The 19044-nt window shown below is 38.9% G+C and overlaps 1 protein-coding gene across 3 annotated transcripts in view; it reads left to right on the forward strand.

Annotated features, from left to right (window-relative positions):
- Positions 1–478: 478 nt before the first annotated feature.
- kif13ba (kinesin family member 13Ba) overlaps positions 479–19044 on the forward strand; it is a 36404-nt gene continuing 17838 nt past the window's right edge. For 2 of the 3 annotated variants that reach the window (XM_014015570.1, XM_014015571.1), the window contains exons 1-9: positions 479–590; positions 835–1177; positions 6217–6310; positions 13460–13472; positions 14337–14397; positions 14576–14668; positions 15041–15221; positions 16064–16151; positions 18639–18773. In XM_014015570.1, coding sequence (XP_013871024.1) covers positions 1108–1177; positions 6217–6310; positions 13460–13472; positions 14337–14397; positions 14576–14668; positions 15041–15221; positions 16064–16151; positions 18639–18773 — 735 coding nt within the window. In that variant the 5' untranslated portion in view covers positions 479–590; positions 835–1107. The remainder of the gene's footprint in view (positions 591–834; positions 1178–6216; positions 6311–13459; positions 13473–14336; positions 14398–14575; positions 14669–15040; positions 15222–16063; positions 16152–18638; positions 18774–19044) is intronic. The other variant, XM_014015569.1, reaches the window with a different exon arrangement.

The raw sequence follows: 19044 nt of genomic DNA on the forward strand, positions 1-19044 counted from the left end.
TCTTTTTCCTTCAATTTTACCGAATGAAATGCCAGTGTGGGGCCAGTTATTACATGTTAACTACGTGTTAACTATTTGTTATGCGTGTACGGTTCAGTGTTGCCGGCCGGACTGATGCTCCGGGTGGAAACAGATTGCGGTAACTGTGCTTAACTCCGAAACTAGAAGTTTAAAATCTCAAAGTTACTATATTAAACATCCAAATGTCACTATATTAATCAAAAACAATTTAGCTTAAATTGCCAAATATGGTCACTTTTGTTGTTGTTAGTTTAAAATGTTTTGTCGAAGTATAAATAAAAGCACGAGCATAAAATGTTTAGCGTTGCAGTGACACAAACAAATGTAGTGGCCTAACATCTAAAGTTAAAAACTAAAATGTGCCTATGTACGTGCTTATAAAAAAAAAGACTTCTAGTTTTTTTTTATGCGTACTTTTAATTTGAAAAGCAAATAGGCGGAAGTTGGTAGCTGTTTGCGGATTGACGGAAGGGAGGAGGAGGACAGCGGATTGAGATCATCGCTCTCATGGATCTCTCATTGCTGTCTTCATAGGTTAACCGTGTCACCTCTGAGATGTGTCCGTTTGGGTACGTAGCTCGATATCTGGCTACTGGCTGGTGATGTTTATGCTGTCAAAAAATAAGAAGTGGCCAAAACCTTGCTCCGGCTTTCCTTTCCGCCGCTGCTCCTCAGTTTTGCCTGGCAAATTAGCTGGCTAGCCGTTTTTTTCCCCCCTTTCCTTGCTTTTGCATAGCCAATATGGTTTCTCATTCTCAAACCTAAGTAGATGGAACATTTAAACTGACGTATGTTTCTCATTTCCCTTTTCAGCTCCTAAGCCTTTGTGGACTTGTTTTAGCCTGCAATATGAACAGAAGAAGAAAATAGGCAGCGGCGACTGGCTTCCTGTGGGATTCAACCCAGGCATTTTATTTTTTTTTTATTTCGTGGACAAGTCTGGTTTATCATGGAACAAAGCTGCGAGAGACTAGCTGGCCGACAGTTCGTCTAGCGCAACATTTCCAGGCTTTTAGATGATCATTCGGCCGAGGAGCTGATTTATTTTGGACCAGCGCTGCTTCCCTGCGGGAGTGAGGACTCAGCATGGGGGAGCCCAGCCTGGATGACTCCAATGTCAAGGTGGCTGTCCGTGTACGGCCCATGAACAGGAGAGGTGAGATGGGTTTATTCTGCTCAGACATGGATTGTTATATTCCACCTGGAAAAGAAAATACTCTAATAGCCAAAGCAGGATTGTGGTTTGTTGTTTGTGGGGGTTCTTTTTATGTGAAATCCTGACAGGAAATACAATCTGCTTCACCTATCAAACTGTATCTTACTAAGACATTTTTCTGAGGAAGCTGGCCCGTCTTAAGCACTCACTGGTCAGTTTTATAAGCGTGGGATGGCAGTCAGAAATCACTACCCATTAGTGAAATGAGCTGCTGTAGATGTAGTCTGGCTGGTCTGGATGGCACATGTTTTTACAGGGCTGCCATGGGGCTTCCCCTATGGATGCCTGCCATAAGATTTAAAGCCAAGCTGCTGTGTGAGATTTGCTGTTCGAAAGCCTGGATGCTTTGTCTCCCTTTCTGGTTGATTAGAGATGCCAATAGTGTCTTGATTTCATTTATCACTTACTGAGTGCATCGGCCTAGTCAGTAGTTTAGCCGAAGCGATTTTGGCTTCCAGCATCAAGGATCAGAAAAAAGTTCTTACTCTCAATCAAGGTTGTACAGAGCATCAGTGTGCTGTGTCATTAGCAGGGAATAGAGTTGCACAGTGACATCCTTTCACGACTGAAGCTTTTCTTTTGCTCCTGTTACCACTGTCTCAAAAAGGCCACCCTGCTCTGCATCCATCCACTGAGCTTCCCAAGGCTGCTGCTGCTGCATGTTGTCACATCCTCGTGTCTAATTTCAGAGAAGCTTGGGTAACAAAGACGCAGTGTCGCACAAGTCTTCGTTCACGCTCTACTGGTCCACGCCATTATTATAGCTGATTTCCAGCACTGCACAGAGAGGCGCAGATGACATTTCCTGGTTGCTTGCCAAGCTGGGTTTGTGCCATGGGATACCATGTGTCCCATGAAAGAAGGAGGAGGAGGAGGAGGAGCGGTGGTGACCAAAAACTGCCAAAATGAATCATATGTCCTCCTCACTAAACATTCTGCTGCCCCAATCTGAGCTGAAGATGTAGGTTCACAAGATGAAGGCAATGGACAACCACACTGTTCCCACAGGCAGGGAATTTACCACCTGCACTCAGGCAGAGATGCTCTGCTTTCTGGAGGATTTTCTCTAAGGTTAGACGTATAGAAATGTAGTTTATTTTTTGTTAATTGACATTGAATGTTTGTGATGTTCAATTGTTGTTAAGCTGATGTTGAAAGGGAGAGAGGTTGAAGTTAGCTCTGGCTGAATTTTCTCAAATGAGGTACATTTGATTGTTGTTTGGTTTCTCCGTGAGAATATCACTTGTACACAGGTTCTGATTTCTTTGTTTTCTCTCTATCTGACCATGACCTTGTGAAAACAAGTGCAAATTCCAGCATTCTTCAGTAAAAACGTCATTACCCTTTTTTTTAAACTTTTGTTAAAGTTAAAACCAGGTTACTGATGTTAAATTGCCATGTCAAAGTGTTTTGTTTTATTTTGATAAATACACAACCATTTTCAGGAAGTCAGCGTGGATGCTAATGTCCTGCCAAAGGCTTGTTGCAGTGCTAGTAGAGCTGGGCGGTATGACCTAAATTTTATATCACGGTATTTTCAACAATTACACCGGTTTCACGGTATTTGACGGTATTTTTTTCCTCTCAGCTCAGCTGATAATAAAATGTACAAACTTTGTTTATTGACTTTTTTCTTTTACTGTACCTCTGTGTCACTGTTTCCATTCTCTTCTACGTCTTTTCTTCTCTGCCTGGTTGTAGACAGTAATCATGCATTTTAGTCTGATCATGAAGGGTGGAGAGAAGATCATCATCTGGTCAATCGTCTGTTGATAAAACTTAAAAGGACAACTCAACTTGCACACCAGTCAACTTCACTCGACAACAAAACTACATCCCCCGGGCTTTTCACAATAGAAGCACATTAAAATCTCTATGCATTAACGTCTCCATTATAACATTGCAAGTTAAATYTAACCGTGCACGTCACTGAAGCATTTACTACATTCAGCAGTGGTGAAAACGGGATGTTTGTTTTACGTCAGTCAATATAAGCAGCTGAAACACCCCCCCGCTTCCAGTTATTGCAATGTTAACATGCTAATGCCCTTAGCGGTGCTGCGGGAAACATGTCCCCCAGGAAACAGTTCACTGGCGGCCGCGGCGAAACGTTCCGCACGTGTTCAGGCTATGTTAACCAGTATGTCCGGTATTCAGTTAATTCATATCATAACAAAAATAAAAACCGGTTTTCGGTACAAAACGGTATACCGCCCAGCACTAAGTGCTAGATTTTCAGCATTGGCATCCTGGTTATTTCTGTAGTGATTCTGTATGCTTGGTGTATTTTCAGATTTTTCTACAAAAAGGAATCACAGTTCAGATGTATTGTTAACTACCTTATGTTTTGAGTTGCTCAGTTTGACCTCAGGTTTTCTTCTGTTCCCTGCTCTCAATGGCTGCTTTAGAAGATTGAAGCACTATTTGAGGAATGGCACTTTCTTCATTCACATTTTTCCAGAGGTGTGGTGATGGAGATTTGCAACTCTAAAAGAATGAACAGGCAGCGCAGCGATAACCTCAAGGCCAGCGTCCCAGTGTATCCCAGGTTTAGCGGGAGTGGTAGTGTGGCTGCCTGGCTGGACAAAGACAGGAAGGGAGTGAGTCTGAGTGAGCGTTTGCTAACATTGCATAATATTCCATGTTCCCATGTATGTGGCCTTCGAAGAACAGAGCAACCCAAGGCTTAGCAATGGCAGTGCCACAACCACTGAGCTTCCTGGCTGAATGCGGGACTGTTGTGCCAAACCTCACCATAGATGGAATCTTAGGAAAGGTCCAGAGTAAAAGTGCAGTGCAATGGAAAGTGGGCGCTGGTTATGGAGCAGCCAGAGCCTGGTAACAGTTGCTACATTTATCCTCTGACCATACTGCATCACACTTTCCCCCCAGGCTGAGCAGGAAATATGACTAGAGCAGTGTAATAAGGGGATCATGGGTATTGTAGGCAGACGAATATGAAGAGAAACAAGTACAGGATTGCTTTCAACCATCCGTGTCTGTCAGTCCCACTGCTTTGTGGTAACTTGGCAGCAGAGCAAAGTCCACTTACCTTTAACACCAAGTATCCATGATTCTTACTCATTTTTCCTACCAGAAGCAGTCTGCGCCTCGCTGGAAATACCAAATATTTCTGGTTTGATTAGCAGCAGCTATGCTCCATCAAATATAGAGCTGCTTATGTTGAAAATTCCTTCAGTGTATCAGAGGACAAATGACAGGTGATTCTGAATCTGACCTTTAGGCTTTGCTGAGCCACTTAATCAACCAACTTTAAAAGAAATAGCAAGATTTTGTAGTCCAAATACAGCTATTATTTACAGTATATTTCACAAGGCAGGAAGGTATTTAAAAAAAGGATCATTGACTGTGTCAACAGCAATTTAAAAATATTTTTGTCTGGACTTAGCTTTGCTCAACAAAGATTCAATCAACAAAATTATGAGCCAATTCGATTGGATCAAATCATTGCACGTTGAAACAAAAAAGGGTTTTGAAATTGCTTTTCTTGCATCTATTTTGGATTGTTCATAAACTTGTAGCACATAACTGATAGTATGCAGTTGTTCGTTTTATTCTGACTAGTCAATTATTTTTTTATAAACATCCCTGCTCTGCAGTAGTTGCACTTGCATCATAAAAAGCAACAGAAGCTCGCTCCATTACAAAAGTCCATTTGCGTATCATGGTACTCTTAAAGGCAGGTCTTGTTGAAGACAGGAATTGAAACTACTGACAGTTTCCTGTCCTCCCCGTTGCAAGCCTATGCACAATAGCAAATATGAATGTAGATCTCCCTTTTTGTTTACGGTCTTGTTAAAATAATTCAGCCTCTTAATAAACAGATGATGTATTTTATGGGTGTATTTTAGTAAAAAAATAAAAAGACCAAGTAGTCATGCAAGGCATCCGATAACTTATTTTATTAGTAGTACTTGTCTTGCATTTGTAGGAAATGTTTAATAAATACTTGTGTTGAGCTGGATGCATGCTTGTTTACATGAGGGCCGGCCCTGACTCAGCTCCTACAGTTGAAGGACAAAATGTGTTTTAATAAATGCCTTTTGGCAAACACTTTGCAGCTGAAGGAGTGCAGTTCTCACACTGACCTCTGACCTTTCTCTAGAGTCAGGCAAAAACTGGAGGATATCCTTAACAAGAGGAGTCCTCATCTTTATCTTATCAGTGAGGAAAACATCAAGAGTTTATTTATGCTTGAAGGAAGTAATGTGATGTTTTGATTTATTATTAATTTACAGATACTTGCACACATGTTATGGACATTTTTAAAAAGAAAAAAACCTTGACCATAATGGAAATAAAAATAGTAATGATGAGTTTGTTCTATTTTGACATGGAGTGCTTTATTTCTGCAAATACAAAATGAATTATTTGTTTAACTTAAGGAGGACCCCCCCCCACAGACACACACACACACACACACCCAAAAGTGTCTGGATTAATTTAGCTTCTGTGTGTGACTGTAAAAGTCTAATTACTGTAAGAGCAAATAGACTAGTTGGCAAACTCTAAACTCAATAAAGTAGTTGTTTTATTAAAAGCATTGCTGACTCTCTTGGCCTGAGACAAAAACCTGAGTGGACGAATCATTAAGACCACTCCTAAAGCTGAGTTGGAAACAGTTAGTTGGTCTTCTAAAGGTCAGCTGGTTGCATCATGGCACACGTAGTCCTGTTTTATTGACAAGTCTTACTCCAAGGTAAAAGGTCATTTTTAGATTCTGTGTCCCAACAATCTCAATTAATTGTTTACATCTGACATTCAACAGAAAATGATTGTAGGGTTGCTGTTTGGTCTTTAATAACCACTACAAATTAGAATCGTGTTTGTAAAAGCTGTCCATAATTCAATCCAATTTTCAAAACAGTAATCATTTGAGTGCATTTTCACTCGTGTTTGCTTGTAAAATGGTTTTTAAAGTTTGTGTAGTAACATTATTTCTTTTGTCTGATCAACAGAAAAGGACTTAAACACAAAATGTGTTGTGGATATGGTGAAGAACCAGACAATTCTCCACCCTGCTGGAGCTAACCTTGGAAAAACTGACTCCAGGTATGTGTGTTAGTGTTATGGTTCATTTCTAGTTCAACACCGCTGGATTTTTTATTTTTTGTGAAAGTGTACCGTCATGTTCCTGGTTAGACGTCTTTTAGCTAAGTAAGATCAATTGTGGGAAGAATTGTATTAAATGCTAGCTAGACATTAACTTCTCATCAGTCAAGCTTTTTTCTGGACAAACTCTTTTACGGCAACTTGATCCTTGACTGTTACTGTTACACGTAGAGAAAAGTCAGCCTGAAGTGCTGAATTTTTCATAATATGCCACGCTGATTGTTATTGGTGTCCCTTCACACACTCTATCTCTATTAGGTGGGTTTAGTGTGAACACTGGAGACTGTACATTTAAAATACTGAATAACTGTCATGATTCCTGTACGCTGACAGAAATACAGAGGCTTTGGAAATTATGCCTTTGTTCTAAAAACAACTTTGTTGGAAACATGCTCTATCCTTATGATGTAGTTTTTGGCAAGATGTGTACTAACCCAAAAGGACCAAAATACTTCATCTCACAACACCTGTTACTTTTTTGTCATCTCTTGGTTTATTTTCTCTCATCTTGTTGACCAGCTGTTCTTATTTGGCTGTACTCCTGTGCGTTTTAATCTCCACTCTGAGAGAGGCTTTTAGATGTATTACATTCGATTACAAGACAGAGCAGGAATGTGTTCCACTGAGAGGACCTGTTATAAAGGTCATTATTCCAAATGTAAACCGAAAGCTGTTTTTATGTAATGGTGCAAAATCGGCTTAGGTCCAGTTTAAGAACTGACTGGTCGTCTTTGGGAAAGCCAGCTGTGTTGGAAGAAAGATCCCCTTGTAACATTTGGAGCTGCCCGCTGCCTGGCTGATTAGAATCAGTAAATAAGGCTAGATTTAGTTTGAGTTTCAGGAGCAGCAGCAGCAGGTGTGTGTGTGTATGTGTGTGCGTGTGTGTGCATGCGTGTGTGTGTGTGTGTGTGTGTGTGTGTTCGACAGACAGCAGCATTGAGACACAGTCAGACACAGACACTCGTACATAACTCCGATCTTCTCTCCCCTCGCTCCATCAGATCGTAACGTCCCGCTGCCCGGCTTTCCTCCTTTTTTCTCAACTCTTCTGTTTCTATGGCAGCTCGGTGGGAGGTTAACTCCGGGTCGCTGCTGATGACCAGGGGAGCCCCTTCCATGAGTGAGGAAAAGATGGAAGAGGGGAAAAAAGCTTCATTTACTCGAGCATCTGTCGACCATAAACCTTCCTCAGTGACGTTTATGGAGGAGTGAACAAGAGCAGAGCTGTAGGCTCTCTCTCTGTCGGCCTGTGACAAAGAGGCGAGGGAGCTACAGCAGGATGGGCTGACTGACTGCTGCTCTCATTGTGCAGATGCTGTTTTAATTTTGTTTGTTTGAGTCCAGTTTACATTGATGTAGTACTTTGTAGGGTGGTTTGGAAAAAAAGACTGGAGTGGGTTCATAGAGGAAGTAGGCAGTTAAGTTAGTGCGCTGCAGGTGCCTGATGTTTGCTTAAGCTGACTGAGTCACCAGGACTTCCTTTGTTTAAATATGTGAGGATGTATTTAGAAGAAAAGAAGGGATCATAAAGAGAGGATGGCTACAAACCAGATCTGTTGTGGTGCATTTTATTTCAATAATTAGATTTTAATCAAACAGATATTAATATACCCAGATAAATTTTGTTAAATCAATAAAACTGACCAAACTGCATTATATTAATTGTATGTGTATATTCTTTCTAAAAAGACTGTAAAATTTGTTTATGGCAGAGATAAATTAAACATTCAACCTGTAAAGGTTAGCACTTTTATAAACCCATTGTTGCACACAGACCTTTCAGCTCATTTGCCTGCAGTGCTACACAAATGAGCTACGGAAAGGATTTCCTGTTTATAGACATAATATACACGGAAAACCTTTATTATTTATTACTTGTAGACCTCTAAAGTTTGCATTAGGCTTAGTAAGTTAAATTAAATACATGGAATATTTTTATTCATTCCCAAAATGAAAAACATGTTACAGTTTATTTATTTATTTATTTATTTATTTATTTATTTATTTATTTATTTATTTATTTATTTATTTACCGTTATTTAACCAGGCAAGTCCYGTTGAGATCTCAGAYCTMTTTTTCAAGGGAGGCCTGGGCCTGAAGGCAACCTAYTGTRCATGTTTTTAGGGGTGGGTGAAACCAGAGTACCCAGAGAAAACCCACGCAAGCACGAGGAGAACATGCAAACTTTGCACAGAAAGACCCCAGGTCTGAACCGGGGCTCGAACCCTTCTTGCTGTGAAGCGTTGGTGCTAACCACTGAGCCATCGTGCTGCCAATACTGTACTGTAGAACAACAATAACRAGAGCAATACAAAATAAGAGCAGTGGGTGATTATGAAAAGTATTTACATACTGTAGGGCCACAAGAGTGTGGGATTTGATCAGTACTTGTACCATTTGAAATGGACCATAGGTGGTGTCTGCAGTGTTTTTATTATGTGTAGAGATTTGTGTGTCTGTAAATATTTGCATCTAACTTCTCATTTGTTTACTCTAAAGCTTACGAATGCTCATCTAGTAGTAAACAATAATATGAATTGCGCACATCACTGCTTCTTTATGAACTCTGAGAGTTAAGATTTAATTGCCCTGTTTAGCATCAATTAACATTTTGTTTGGTGTTCAATATCCCATACCCCCCCCCCACCCCCCACCCCTTTTATTTTTTTGTTAAATGACCAGTGATGTCAGGGCAACTTGTACCACTCTGTCTGATAAGCAGACTTTTAACCTCCCTGCAGCTTCATGATCAGAAGCTGCAGTTTGCATGATGACCTGAGGCTGTTTGCTCTGGACTGGTGAAACTAGATGTTGACACACTCGGACAAAGATCTGTCCCATGTTAGAGATGCAAACACAAGCAGCCTGGTTTCCAAGACGATAGACAAAGAAGCTGTTTGGTCCTGTGTCTGAGTCGATGTTGTGTGTTTTTGAGTGCGTGGGTGTATCAGTGGAAGTCTACAAACCGCTTTACTAATGTAAAGTCTGGGAAAACACTAGGCTGGTTTACACAGTTTGGATGTTAGCATAAGCTGTCTACTATATAATCATGTTCACAGCATGAGGATCTATTGTCCCCTGGCCCTGCAGTCTGTGTGCACTGTAATAAAGCATTAGGCTCTTACATCTACTGTTGACATGTGCCATCAGTATGTACCGTGTTACCCCGATGACCTTTGTACTTCAGCTTAAAATTCCAGTCTCAGCTCCAGTCCTGTTCCCCTCTAAATCCCCTGGCTACCTCTTAGCTTTCTTTCCATCCTTCACTCCTTGTTCCTTCCTACACGGCCGTGGATTCTACGGTGCGAGAGAAATAAAAGAATTCAGTAACAGTAGGGAAACAAAGGGGAGGGGTAGAAGCAATCATGCATTAAGTTATTTTTTAAATGACGGCGACAGGCTGAGGAGAGGAGGAACAAATAGGATTGTTTCAGAGCAGAGAGAAGGCGGGTTCACACTCTCCTGACCGTCTCATTCTCCTCTGTCATTGGTCAGCTGCACCCCCAAACTCTGTTAGTGGGTGTTTGATCGCAAAACATGGGTGACCCCTCTTCTCCTATGGCCTCTGAAGCAGCTATGACAGCTGTCATCATTATGCATGTCAAAACCTGCCATGCTAATTTAATCTCTTAACTGGAGATATGGCTACAGGCAGATCGGAGGAATAAAATAACCTTCAGACAAACAGAAATATCTTAAAGACAAGGGGTTGCAAACAATGTCAGTGTGAGGTTTTAAAGAGCCTGATAGGCTATTGGTGGAAAGGTGGAAAAGTGGAAAACCCATGTGTTTTCGTTGTGTTTGCATATAAACAAGGCAGTGAAAAGAAAACAAGGCAGTGAAAAGAAAGCGTTAATTATGTTGCTATTTTTAAAAGCTACTGGAATCCATGAAACTGCAGATAGGAGGAACTCTGCATGTATCTGTGAGTCTGCAGTGGAACGTCTGTGAGAAATGAAGTGTTACAGATTGTTGGCCAGTTGTGTAAGAACTGCAGCTTTGGTGGCTTATGAAGAATGTGCATGGGTAAAAAGAAACAGGTGTGTGAGGGTATTTCAGCTGTCATGTCTGGAGGAGAAGCATTGTGAATTTAAACTAAAGCAGAGTAAACTGATTAATTCAAATAAATGCACAGTAAATGTAATACCTTGAAGCAAATTGTAATGTTTATTTATGTGCATTTTTTTTGCAAACCAAATTTAATTAGATCGTGTTAATATTTTATTAATGTCGTTTTCCACATTTTATACAAGAGGACCCTCATTATTTAGGTCAAAGTTAGCAATGTTTCTGCTCAGAGATTCATCTTAACATGCTTTAAAACTACTGTGATAATTGAAGGAGTTTCCTGAACTGAATTATTTCTGTTTTAATCATGTAAATCACCTCTCTCCTACTTCTGTCCTAATCTTTTTGCTTGATGCAGGCATGGCTGAAAAAAGAAAAAAACATAGGACAAAGTGAGAAGTTAGAAAAACATAAAGCTATGATTTTAGCCTGTGCATTTAATAAATTAGAAGCGTTTTCCCTTGTGTATATGTAAAATGTAAGAAAAAGGCACACTTCCCTGACATGCTTGTTTATGACTTCACTGATTTTGCAAAACCCTGGAGAGCATTCAGTGGTTTCATTCTTAGTGATTCAGTGCTTCGCTGTACATGTTCACCCATTCACACCTTGTTTTTCTGGAGCTTTATGGTGCTTTCCCACAGGATGCAGTGGGTGATGTACAGTATGTGCTCACCACAGAGGTTATGGTGCAGAGTACGGGAGATGGACTCACTCCTCAAGTTCAACGCTAGTTGCTTTGCGACAAAAAAATATCCAGGAAGTAGCTAGTTTTACCAGCTGCAGGCTTAATTACAGGATGTATCTGTCAAGCTGTCAGAGGAAACCCCTGGCATTATTTTTACTGATGAGGAGGAAAAGAAGAAGAGCAAAAAAAACAATAATAATGTAGAGTTTAGGTGCTTTCAGGAGTTGTAACTGTATGGCTTCCATGTGTACTTTAGAAAAAGCATGAAGCAATGTGACAGTGTGTTAGCCTGAAAAATCTCACCAAGACTTATAAACATGAGCCAACTGAGACCCAGAACCTTGGACCTAAGGCTTACATTGATCGGTTTATGCACACACAAACCTTTATTTGTATGTTAGTAATTCCCTCTAATTTGACAAGTTTTGATGTCACAGAGCACTGCTCCCAAGTTTAACATGTTTTACTTTAGTGCAGATGACTGGACCTTCCCACAAACCACATTCACACATTAGGACTGTTTATTTTGCACATATAATATTGGGCATGTCCCGATCCAGATTTTTTGGCTCCTGGTACAATCTGATTTTTTTAATGATTAGTCTTTCCGATACCAATCTGATACCGATCTGATAGCTTTATTTCTTTATTTCTTTCCAAGTGACAAGGTTGGTAGTATTAAAGCGAGCCCTGCTGTTCCCACCATGAGAAACATCCAGTTTGCAGATTTTGCAAGATGCAGTTTCAGGATCATTGTTTTCCATTGAAAAGTGTTCTCACACTGTGGACRTGGTTACATACTTTTGTGCCTCTTGACTTAATAGCAGTTGTGAAGCATGATGATGCTGAAAACTCGATCAGCCCGATCACATGACTACATCTGATTCTACCCGATTTTCAAAAAATGGCCATATCTGCCACCGATACCGATACTGAGTATCTGATCGGGACATCCTAATAAATGTTACAAAGTTTGAGATTTAATAGGTTTGACAAATTTCTTTTTAAATGAATTTAGTTCATATTCATAAAGTGTAGGTGGATAAGACTTGCCAGGACTCATGATTGTATTTATGTTTCATGGCTGGTTGATTAGATCTTAGTAATTCTTCTTTTCTGTTTTATTAATCTAAAACGCTAGCACAAAACTGCCATCGATTTATGATTGTTAATTTGTGTACATTTAGGTTTGTAATGCCTCAAGTGTACTATGAGAAAAAGAAAATATGTAAATGTAAATGGCCTGATCTTAAAGCGCCTTATCAAGTTCCTACAGACTCCAAAGCGCTTCACACTACAGTTATTCACACATTCAAACGCTGATTGATGGTGGTAAGCTACAGTGTAGCCACAGCAGCCCCCACCAGCAGTCAAAGCAGGTGAAGTGAGCGGGGGTTCAAACTGGCAACCAATCGGTTACAGGACGACTCTCCTACTTCCTGAGCCACTGTTGTAATGTTCAAAAAGGGCCAACGTCAGAAAATTATGTATTTATTCACTTTTTTGCAGTACTTGTAGTTATTTTTTTCTACTTTTTAATGATAAAATTGCACCTAGTTTGTAGCTTTGATATTTCCTTGTATGTAGAATAAACCACATAGTGTTGACTGTTTGTGTGTTTTAAAGACTCTGCTTCTAGCTAAATGCCTTTAATACTGGTATTTCTGTGTGTGCTCTAATGTATGTGAGAGTATGCATTTGTTTAAAATTTGTGTTAAAGATTAGATGTTTTCTAAAGAAAATCATTTATCTTGTCTTTGTAAATGCTGTAGTTTTAGTTTTATTTGTTTCACTTCCATCAGAGGCATTTTCCCACATGTGCTTGTCCACTTCTCTGCGTGACCTCGACCCAGTAACCTTTGTTTGCCATCATCTGATTCAGCTGTGCATTATCTCAGCCCTAAGCCAACTTCAGCACAACCCCCTTTTAGCACAACAAACACACACTCAAACAAACACACATACAGCCCTCAAATAACTCACCAAACTCTGAATTATACAGCATGTCCTCTAAAATCCACAACATTCTTTATAAGCCCTCCTAATGGTTAAATTTGGCATGTAACAAATGAGATTTAGGAAAAAGAGAACATTTACACACAGCCATAATAGTCAGTCTCTTGTGTCTTTAATGACTTGTCTAAACAAAGCTTTTTCTCCTATCTTGGTTCCAGTGTTGCTTTTAGCACAGCCCATTTACGTTTTTGTTTCCCACTCTGCCTGGGACGTGTTAGCTCTTAATGGCCAACAGGCTGAATTCCTTATTAATGTGCTCTGAATGTCTTTTCTTTCCACATGCTCCTGTGGACCTTGACCTTCCCAACATCACCAGGAATCAGTCCAAGGTAAAGGCGCACACCAGCACATGGTGAYGTTTTTAAAACTGAGCTGGTTCCATAATTATGAATCATCTCTGTGTAAAACAAAGACACCGCTGTCCTCAGCTCTGTGAAAGAACTGAGTCCACCATACAGAGTAATAATCTGGAAGGCTGTGAAAACCATAAACTTCTTGTGAAATTTAATAATTTAAAAACTTAAAAAAGCCACTTTACTTCACTTTACTGTTTGTATTTCCAGGTCTATTTTCTGTTAGTGGAAAAATACACACACTACAGTACAAACACTGACACTTAGATACCTCTATCATTACTCTTTTCTGAGTGATTTCATGTGATAGAGGGATAGTTTGATCAGTTCAAAGCATTTTGAGGCAAACATCACTATTGCTTAAATCACAAAGAACTAGGTTACATCTTCCAGTTGACAATTATTTAAAAACAAGCATTAAGAGGAGATATAAACTGTGTGACAAAAGTGTTTGTTTCAAATCAGTTTCCTTCAGTATTTTTCCTCATCTTTTTGAATTTGTTTAAAACAGAACCTGAAAGGAAAGTCATCATCATGCTATTTCCCCTTGTGGCTTACTGATGACTCCACATAAACTAAAATTAGTTTAAGTGCCGTTTCAATATTTAATTTTCTTAAAAAATATATGTGAAAACTATAAACTGAAGCCCACAATTGAAATTGATGAGCTACAGGAGAATCAACTCAGAGAACAGTTCACATGAGCAGGCTCTGTTCTACCATGTCAGCTGCTTTATAATGAACATGGATTTTTTTTTTTTTACTCTTGGAGATTTCTGCTTGGTTGCAATCAGACATCCTGTAAGTTTCAAGCTTCAAGTTTCCTTTGTATCTCCTCAGGTTTTTGCATATGATTATTGCTTCTGGTCCATGGATGAAACAGATAAGGAAAAATTTGCAGGTTAGTTCTACAAAAAATGTTGATTGGTGTTTTTTTGTTTGTTTGTTTGTTTGTTTGTTTGTTTGTTTGTTTTAAAGTTTTAAGCCTCATCGTTCTGTAATTTGAGTAATCTTAAGGTGTAAATAACAGAATTATTTTGTGTTGTGTGACCTTTTGTGTGTGTGTTATTTCATTCCAGGTCAGGAGGTGGTGTTTCAGTGCCTTGGGGAAAGCCTTCTCCACAATGCCTTCCAGGGCTACAATGCCTGTATCTTTGCCTATGGACAAACTGGTAACATACAATTAGACTTCACTGTTTCATACTTTAGAATACTGTCATTGTTATTGTCTTATAACAAGATCTTAAAGTCTTTCTCTCAGGACAAAGAACATTTAGTAACAATTTTAGTACTGCAATTTTTTAACAACACAGTTAAAGTTAAATATAAAGTCTGTGGAGAGAAAAATGAGCTTGAAAGTATGTGAGGTTGTTTGTCAACTCCTATGAAATACAGAAGTCTGATTTTAAAATGTTGAGCAGCAATAGTAGTTTCTATTTTTAGCTGGGTTTTATCCTCATCTGCTGTAACAAAGAAACATAAAAAAGTGTTTTATCGTAGCACCTGGGCTCAGTCTGCTCAGTGTTTGTGTGTGTTTGTTTCAGGTTCAGGAAAATCATACACCATGATGGGTTCTGGTGACCAGCCGGGGCTGATTCCTCGCCTGTGCAGCGCTTTGTTTGAGCGAACGCAAAAAGAACAGCGGGAGGAGGAGAGCTTCACTGTTGAGGTTTCCTACATGGAGATTTACAACGAAAAGGTCCGAGATCTGCTGGATCCCAAAGGGTAGGAACCAAAGGATACTTTTAAAACTTTTACAAATAAATTTAATATTTATTACATTATTGTATCTTATCATGTCTGTAACATGACAGCTCTGATAAATTCAAAACTTAAAAAAATCTTTTCCCCCACTTAAGCCAAATGAAAATTAAGTGTTGAGTTTATAAACTGTGCTGCTTTTTAAAGATGCTATTATTTTAGTAATTGCTTTGTCTTCTCATTGTTGATATTCTGCCTGTTGCAGCTCATTTACAACCAAATCCTCCAAACAACTGGATGTGTTCAATTCTTATATTTAATAATATCAATGCGTGTCTTTTGTTTTTGCATTTTGAAAAAAAATATCTCACATGTTAGGTTTTGTAAAGGAATGTCTGTTTTAACATACAGTTAACACTGTGGAGGACTCTGCAAGCTGCCGTGATGTGCACTGGTCAGTGGGTGAAAAGATTAGCATCCAGCTTTGCAGTCACTGATTGAGGCCAGTTAATGTCCAGCAGGTCAGCAGTAAATCAGGACTGCAGGCCTCTGTCTGCTGCCCCAGACGCTATGACCTTTGACTCTCGCTCTGTCAAGACCTTTAACCTCGGTAAAATGAGCCCGAGAGCAGCACGCCATCTGACAGCCATATGCGCTTTTGCTGGGAACTCAAAAATGATGAAGTTTTTAGGCCAAGAGCAAGTTGGACACAAGGTCAGAGAGCTGAGTACTCATAAAGTCTGGGTGGTGTGTGCAGTAGTCACCAGGAAAAGCCATGTCTGTATTATCAGCAAGAGGAGTAATTACAAACAGTGACTGTTTTAGTAACTGTCCATGTTCTAAACCTGTTTTTGTTTTGTGTCCAGGGGGAGACAGACTCTGAGGGTGAGAGAGCATAAAGTTTTGGGTCCATATGTTGACGGTCTGTCTCGACTTGCAGTTACTAGCTACAAGGTACAAGGGTTTATTTTGTGCATTTTCCTCTTTCTTTTGTGTTAGGGTTATTGATTGGTGTCCTCTTTCACCACAATCACTTTTTAATGTTTCAGTTTCCTGCAGACACTCGATTACATTATCTCACTTGCATTTTCTCTGATGTCTAACAGTGTTACTCTCATTTTCTATTTCTAGCCGCAGAGCAACATGTTTAAACTGGTTTCCATGAAAAGCTACACCTGCTAAAACAAGTCATTTAAATGCTTCTCCATTAGCAGTGTGACTTATTTACCTTCAGGGCTTCAATGAACACATAACTGCATAAACATCTTGTAAATATTACAGTCCCCCAGTGAGCACGTTTATAAGCTACGACAACATAAAGAGCAGCATCACACTCCATCCTGCAGGCTGTGATAGACCACAATAAGCAGGAGTCTTTTTCTTTTTAGATTATTTGGTTCATTTATGAGTTTTCTTGTTACTAGACCATGAAAGTTGTCCTCACACAGAAGCTTTGAGCTGTCAGCTGACATACAGTTAGATGATAATCTATCAAACTCATTTTATGAATTGTTGCTGTCAGTTTTAAATCCCACATWTTAAATTACATCAGTAAATGTGTTTAAGCAGTCAGAAGTGAGCTTTTCTCACTCTTCCTGTCATAAGTGCTTCAGCCTCAGAGAATATTGACGTGTCCTTGAGTTTAGTTCACAACAATATCAATTGGAAGCTATTTACGGTCTACTGATGGCCTTTTAAAAAGTCAAATGTTTGCGGAGAGCTTTTGACCAGTGAATAAAGGACTATAGTGTCTGTAGACTTCAAAATAATCCCTCTTCAAAAAAAAAAAAAGACTCAAAAACTCTGGATATAATACAAGTTATTCAAGAATTCGATATTACAGTATGTTGAACAACAATAATAATAATCCTGATTCTATATATAAAAAAAGACTTGTGGAAAAAACATTTAAATTAAAAATTTGTGAGGCACAAATGCAAGTGAAAGGAAAACATATATTTTTTAAAACAGTCAAATTTAGGTTATTTGCTAAAATGTATAATTCTTTTGGAACTAAGCTGCAAAAATAAATACAAAAGGTCAATTAAATTAGAAAACATAAGCTCTCCCTTTTTAATTTAATTGGTGCATTTTAAGTGCATTTATTTGTTTTTTGGCCCATTTATATATGACTGCTTTTCTTTTTAATCATGTCAGTTTCAATCTTCTATAGCTAATATGTCAGGGAAGCAAAATTGGTCGATTAGTGATGCAACATTTCTGTTATAAATTTTAAAAGAGCTCAAAATTATAAAACACCTTGATGATCAAAAGTGCACACTGAGTGCAGTAATACAGTATCTCCACCAGTATTAAAGCTGGCCTGGGTCAATTCTGGGTGCTCAGAGAACAGAACGTTAGTTTATGTTCATCATGGAAATATAATTTCTTTTTCTGTGTTTTTATTTATTTATTTATTTATTTATGGAACGTCTACAACTCTGGGCATGTCTGTACTTCTATTCTGAATAAGTCTGGTGCATGTAAATGCCTGTCATTATCAGATGAATTAATTTTGTGCCCATGTAAACAATTTGATCTGAACACATTTAAATTCAATCAAAGAATTTTGCGCATGTAAACATATTAGCTAGTGTCAATACTTGGGACATGGCCCCACGTAAATATAGGAACCTAATGACACATTTGTTTTGTAATTAATTACTTTCAAAGTATGTAAAAAGAGTCTACAGTATCAGCTGTAGATGAGACAGAAAATGCATTCAAAGGGATCTGTGTCCAGTTTGTACATGTTCCCAATGAATTGTCAAATAAACCTCAGCAAGTGTGATATAAAAAATAATAATAATGCCAACATGGTGTTTTCAAAGTCAAACATGAATATTGAGGCTGTAGGGGTCACTTCACTCTTCTTCACTTGAGGTGACCTCTACAAGGCACAAGAACATTGAGAAATTGTTTATCTATCCCAGTTTTCTACAATGATTGTGACTAAATCATTGTTTGCTAGTAAAACAGAACAACTTTGCTAAAGAGTTTGAGACTTCTGTTTGATGTTCTAATTTTAAGACGTAAAAAGTGCCTGAGTTTAAATTTAGGGTCAAATTAAAAGTGCCGGTTACAACTTACACTTTATCTGTTGAGTGAACGTGAGAAAGAACCAGTAACAGAATAACAGCTGATAAGGACATGAAGAGGAGCGAGAGAGACAAAAATATTGACAATTTGTCTCTTCTAATGTTTTGTAATAATATATTACATTATCTAATCATATTGATACCTGAAAACCATTTTTATTTTTTATTTTTTGTAAAATACCAAATATCCTTAAGTACCAACTGAATCACCACAAGGTTGACCTGATTCTGAGAGAAACTCTGAATTCTCAAAAGAATAGTTGTGCAAAAGTAGCCCTGAAGGATTTCTAATGAATATTGTTAATACTGTTGTGTTGAATTTGTTTGTGTCTGTTTTAATCAGGACATTGAGTCTCTGATGTCGGAGGGGAATAAGTCTCGTACCGTTGCTGCTACCAACATGAATGAAGAGAGCAGTCGATCACACGCCGTCTTTAACATCATCCTCACACACACGCTGAAAGACCTGCAGTCTGGGGTAAGATGTAAACATGCAAACACAACGATAAGAAAACTCTGCTTAAGAAAAGCTTTTACTGTAGTTACTAGTTCCCTTTCAGTCAATTCACTCGGTACAACACATCTTGTATGGGAAACCACGCCCCTGCGTGTCCTGGCTGAAGCCACCTCTAATCACGTCTTTAGGCAGGTGACGTGATGACGACAGATGTCAGGCTCCGCCTGCACATATATATACTGTCGCCATCACAGTTACTCCTTAGTTCTATTGCTCTTCACCTTGCAAGAAC

This window comes from Austrofundulus limnaeus, unplaced genomic scaffold (assembly GCF_001266775.1).
Source record: "Austrofundulus limnaeus strain Quisiro unplaced genomic scaffold, Austrofundulus_limnaeus-1.0 Scaffold131, whole genome shotgun sequence".
NCBI classification, from domain to species: domain Eukaryota; kingdom Metazoa; phylum Chordata; class Actinopteri; order Cyprinodontiformes; family Rivulidae; genus Austrofundulus; species Austrofundulus limnaeus.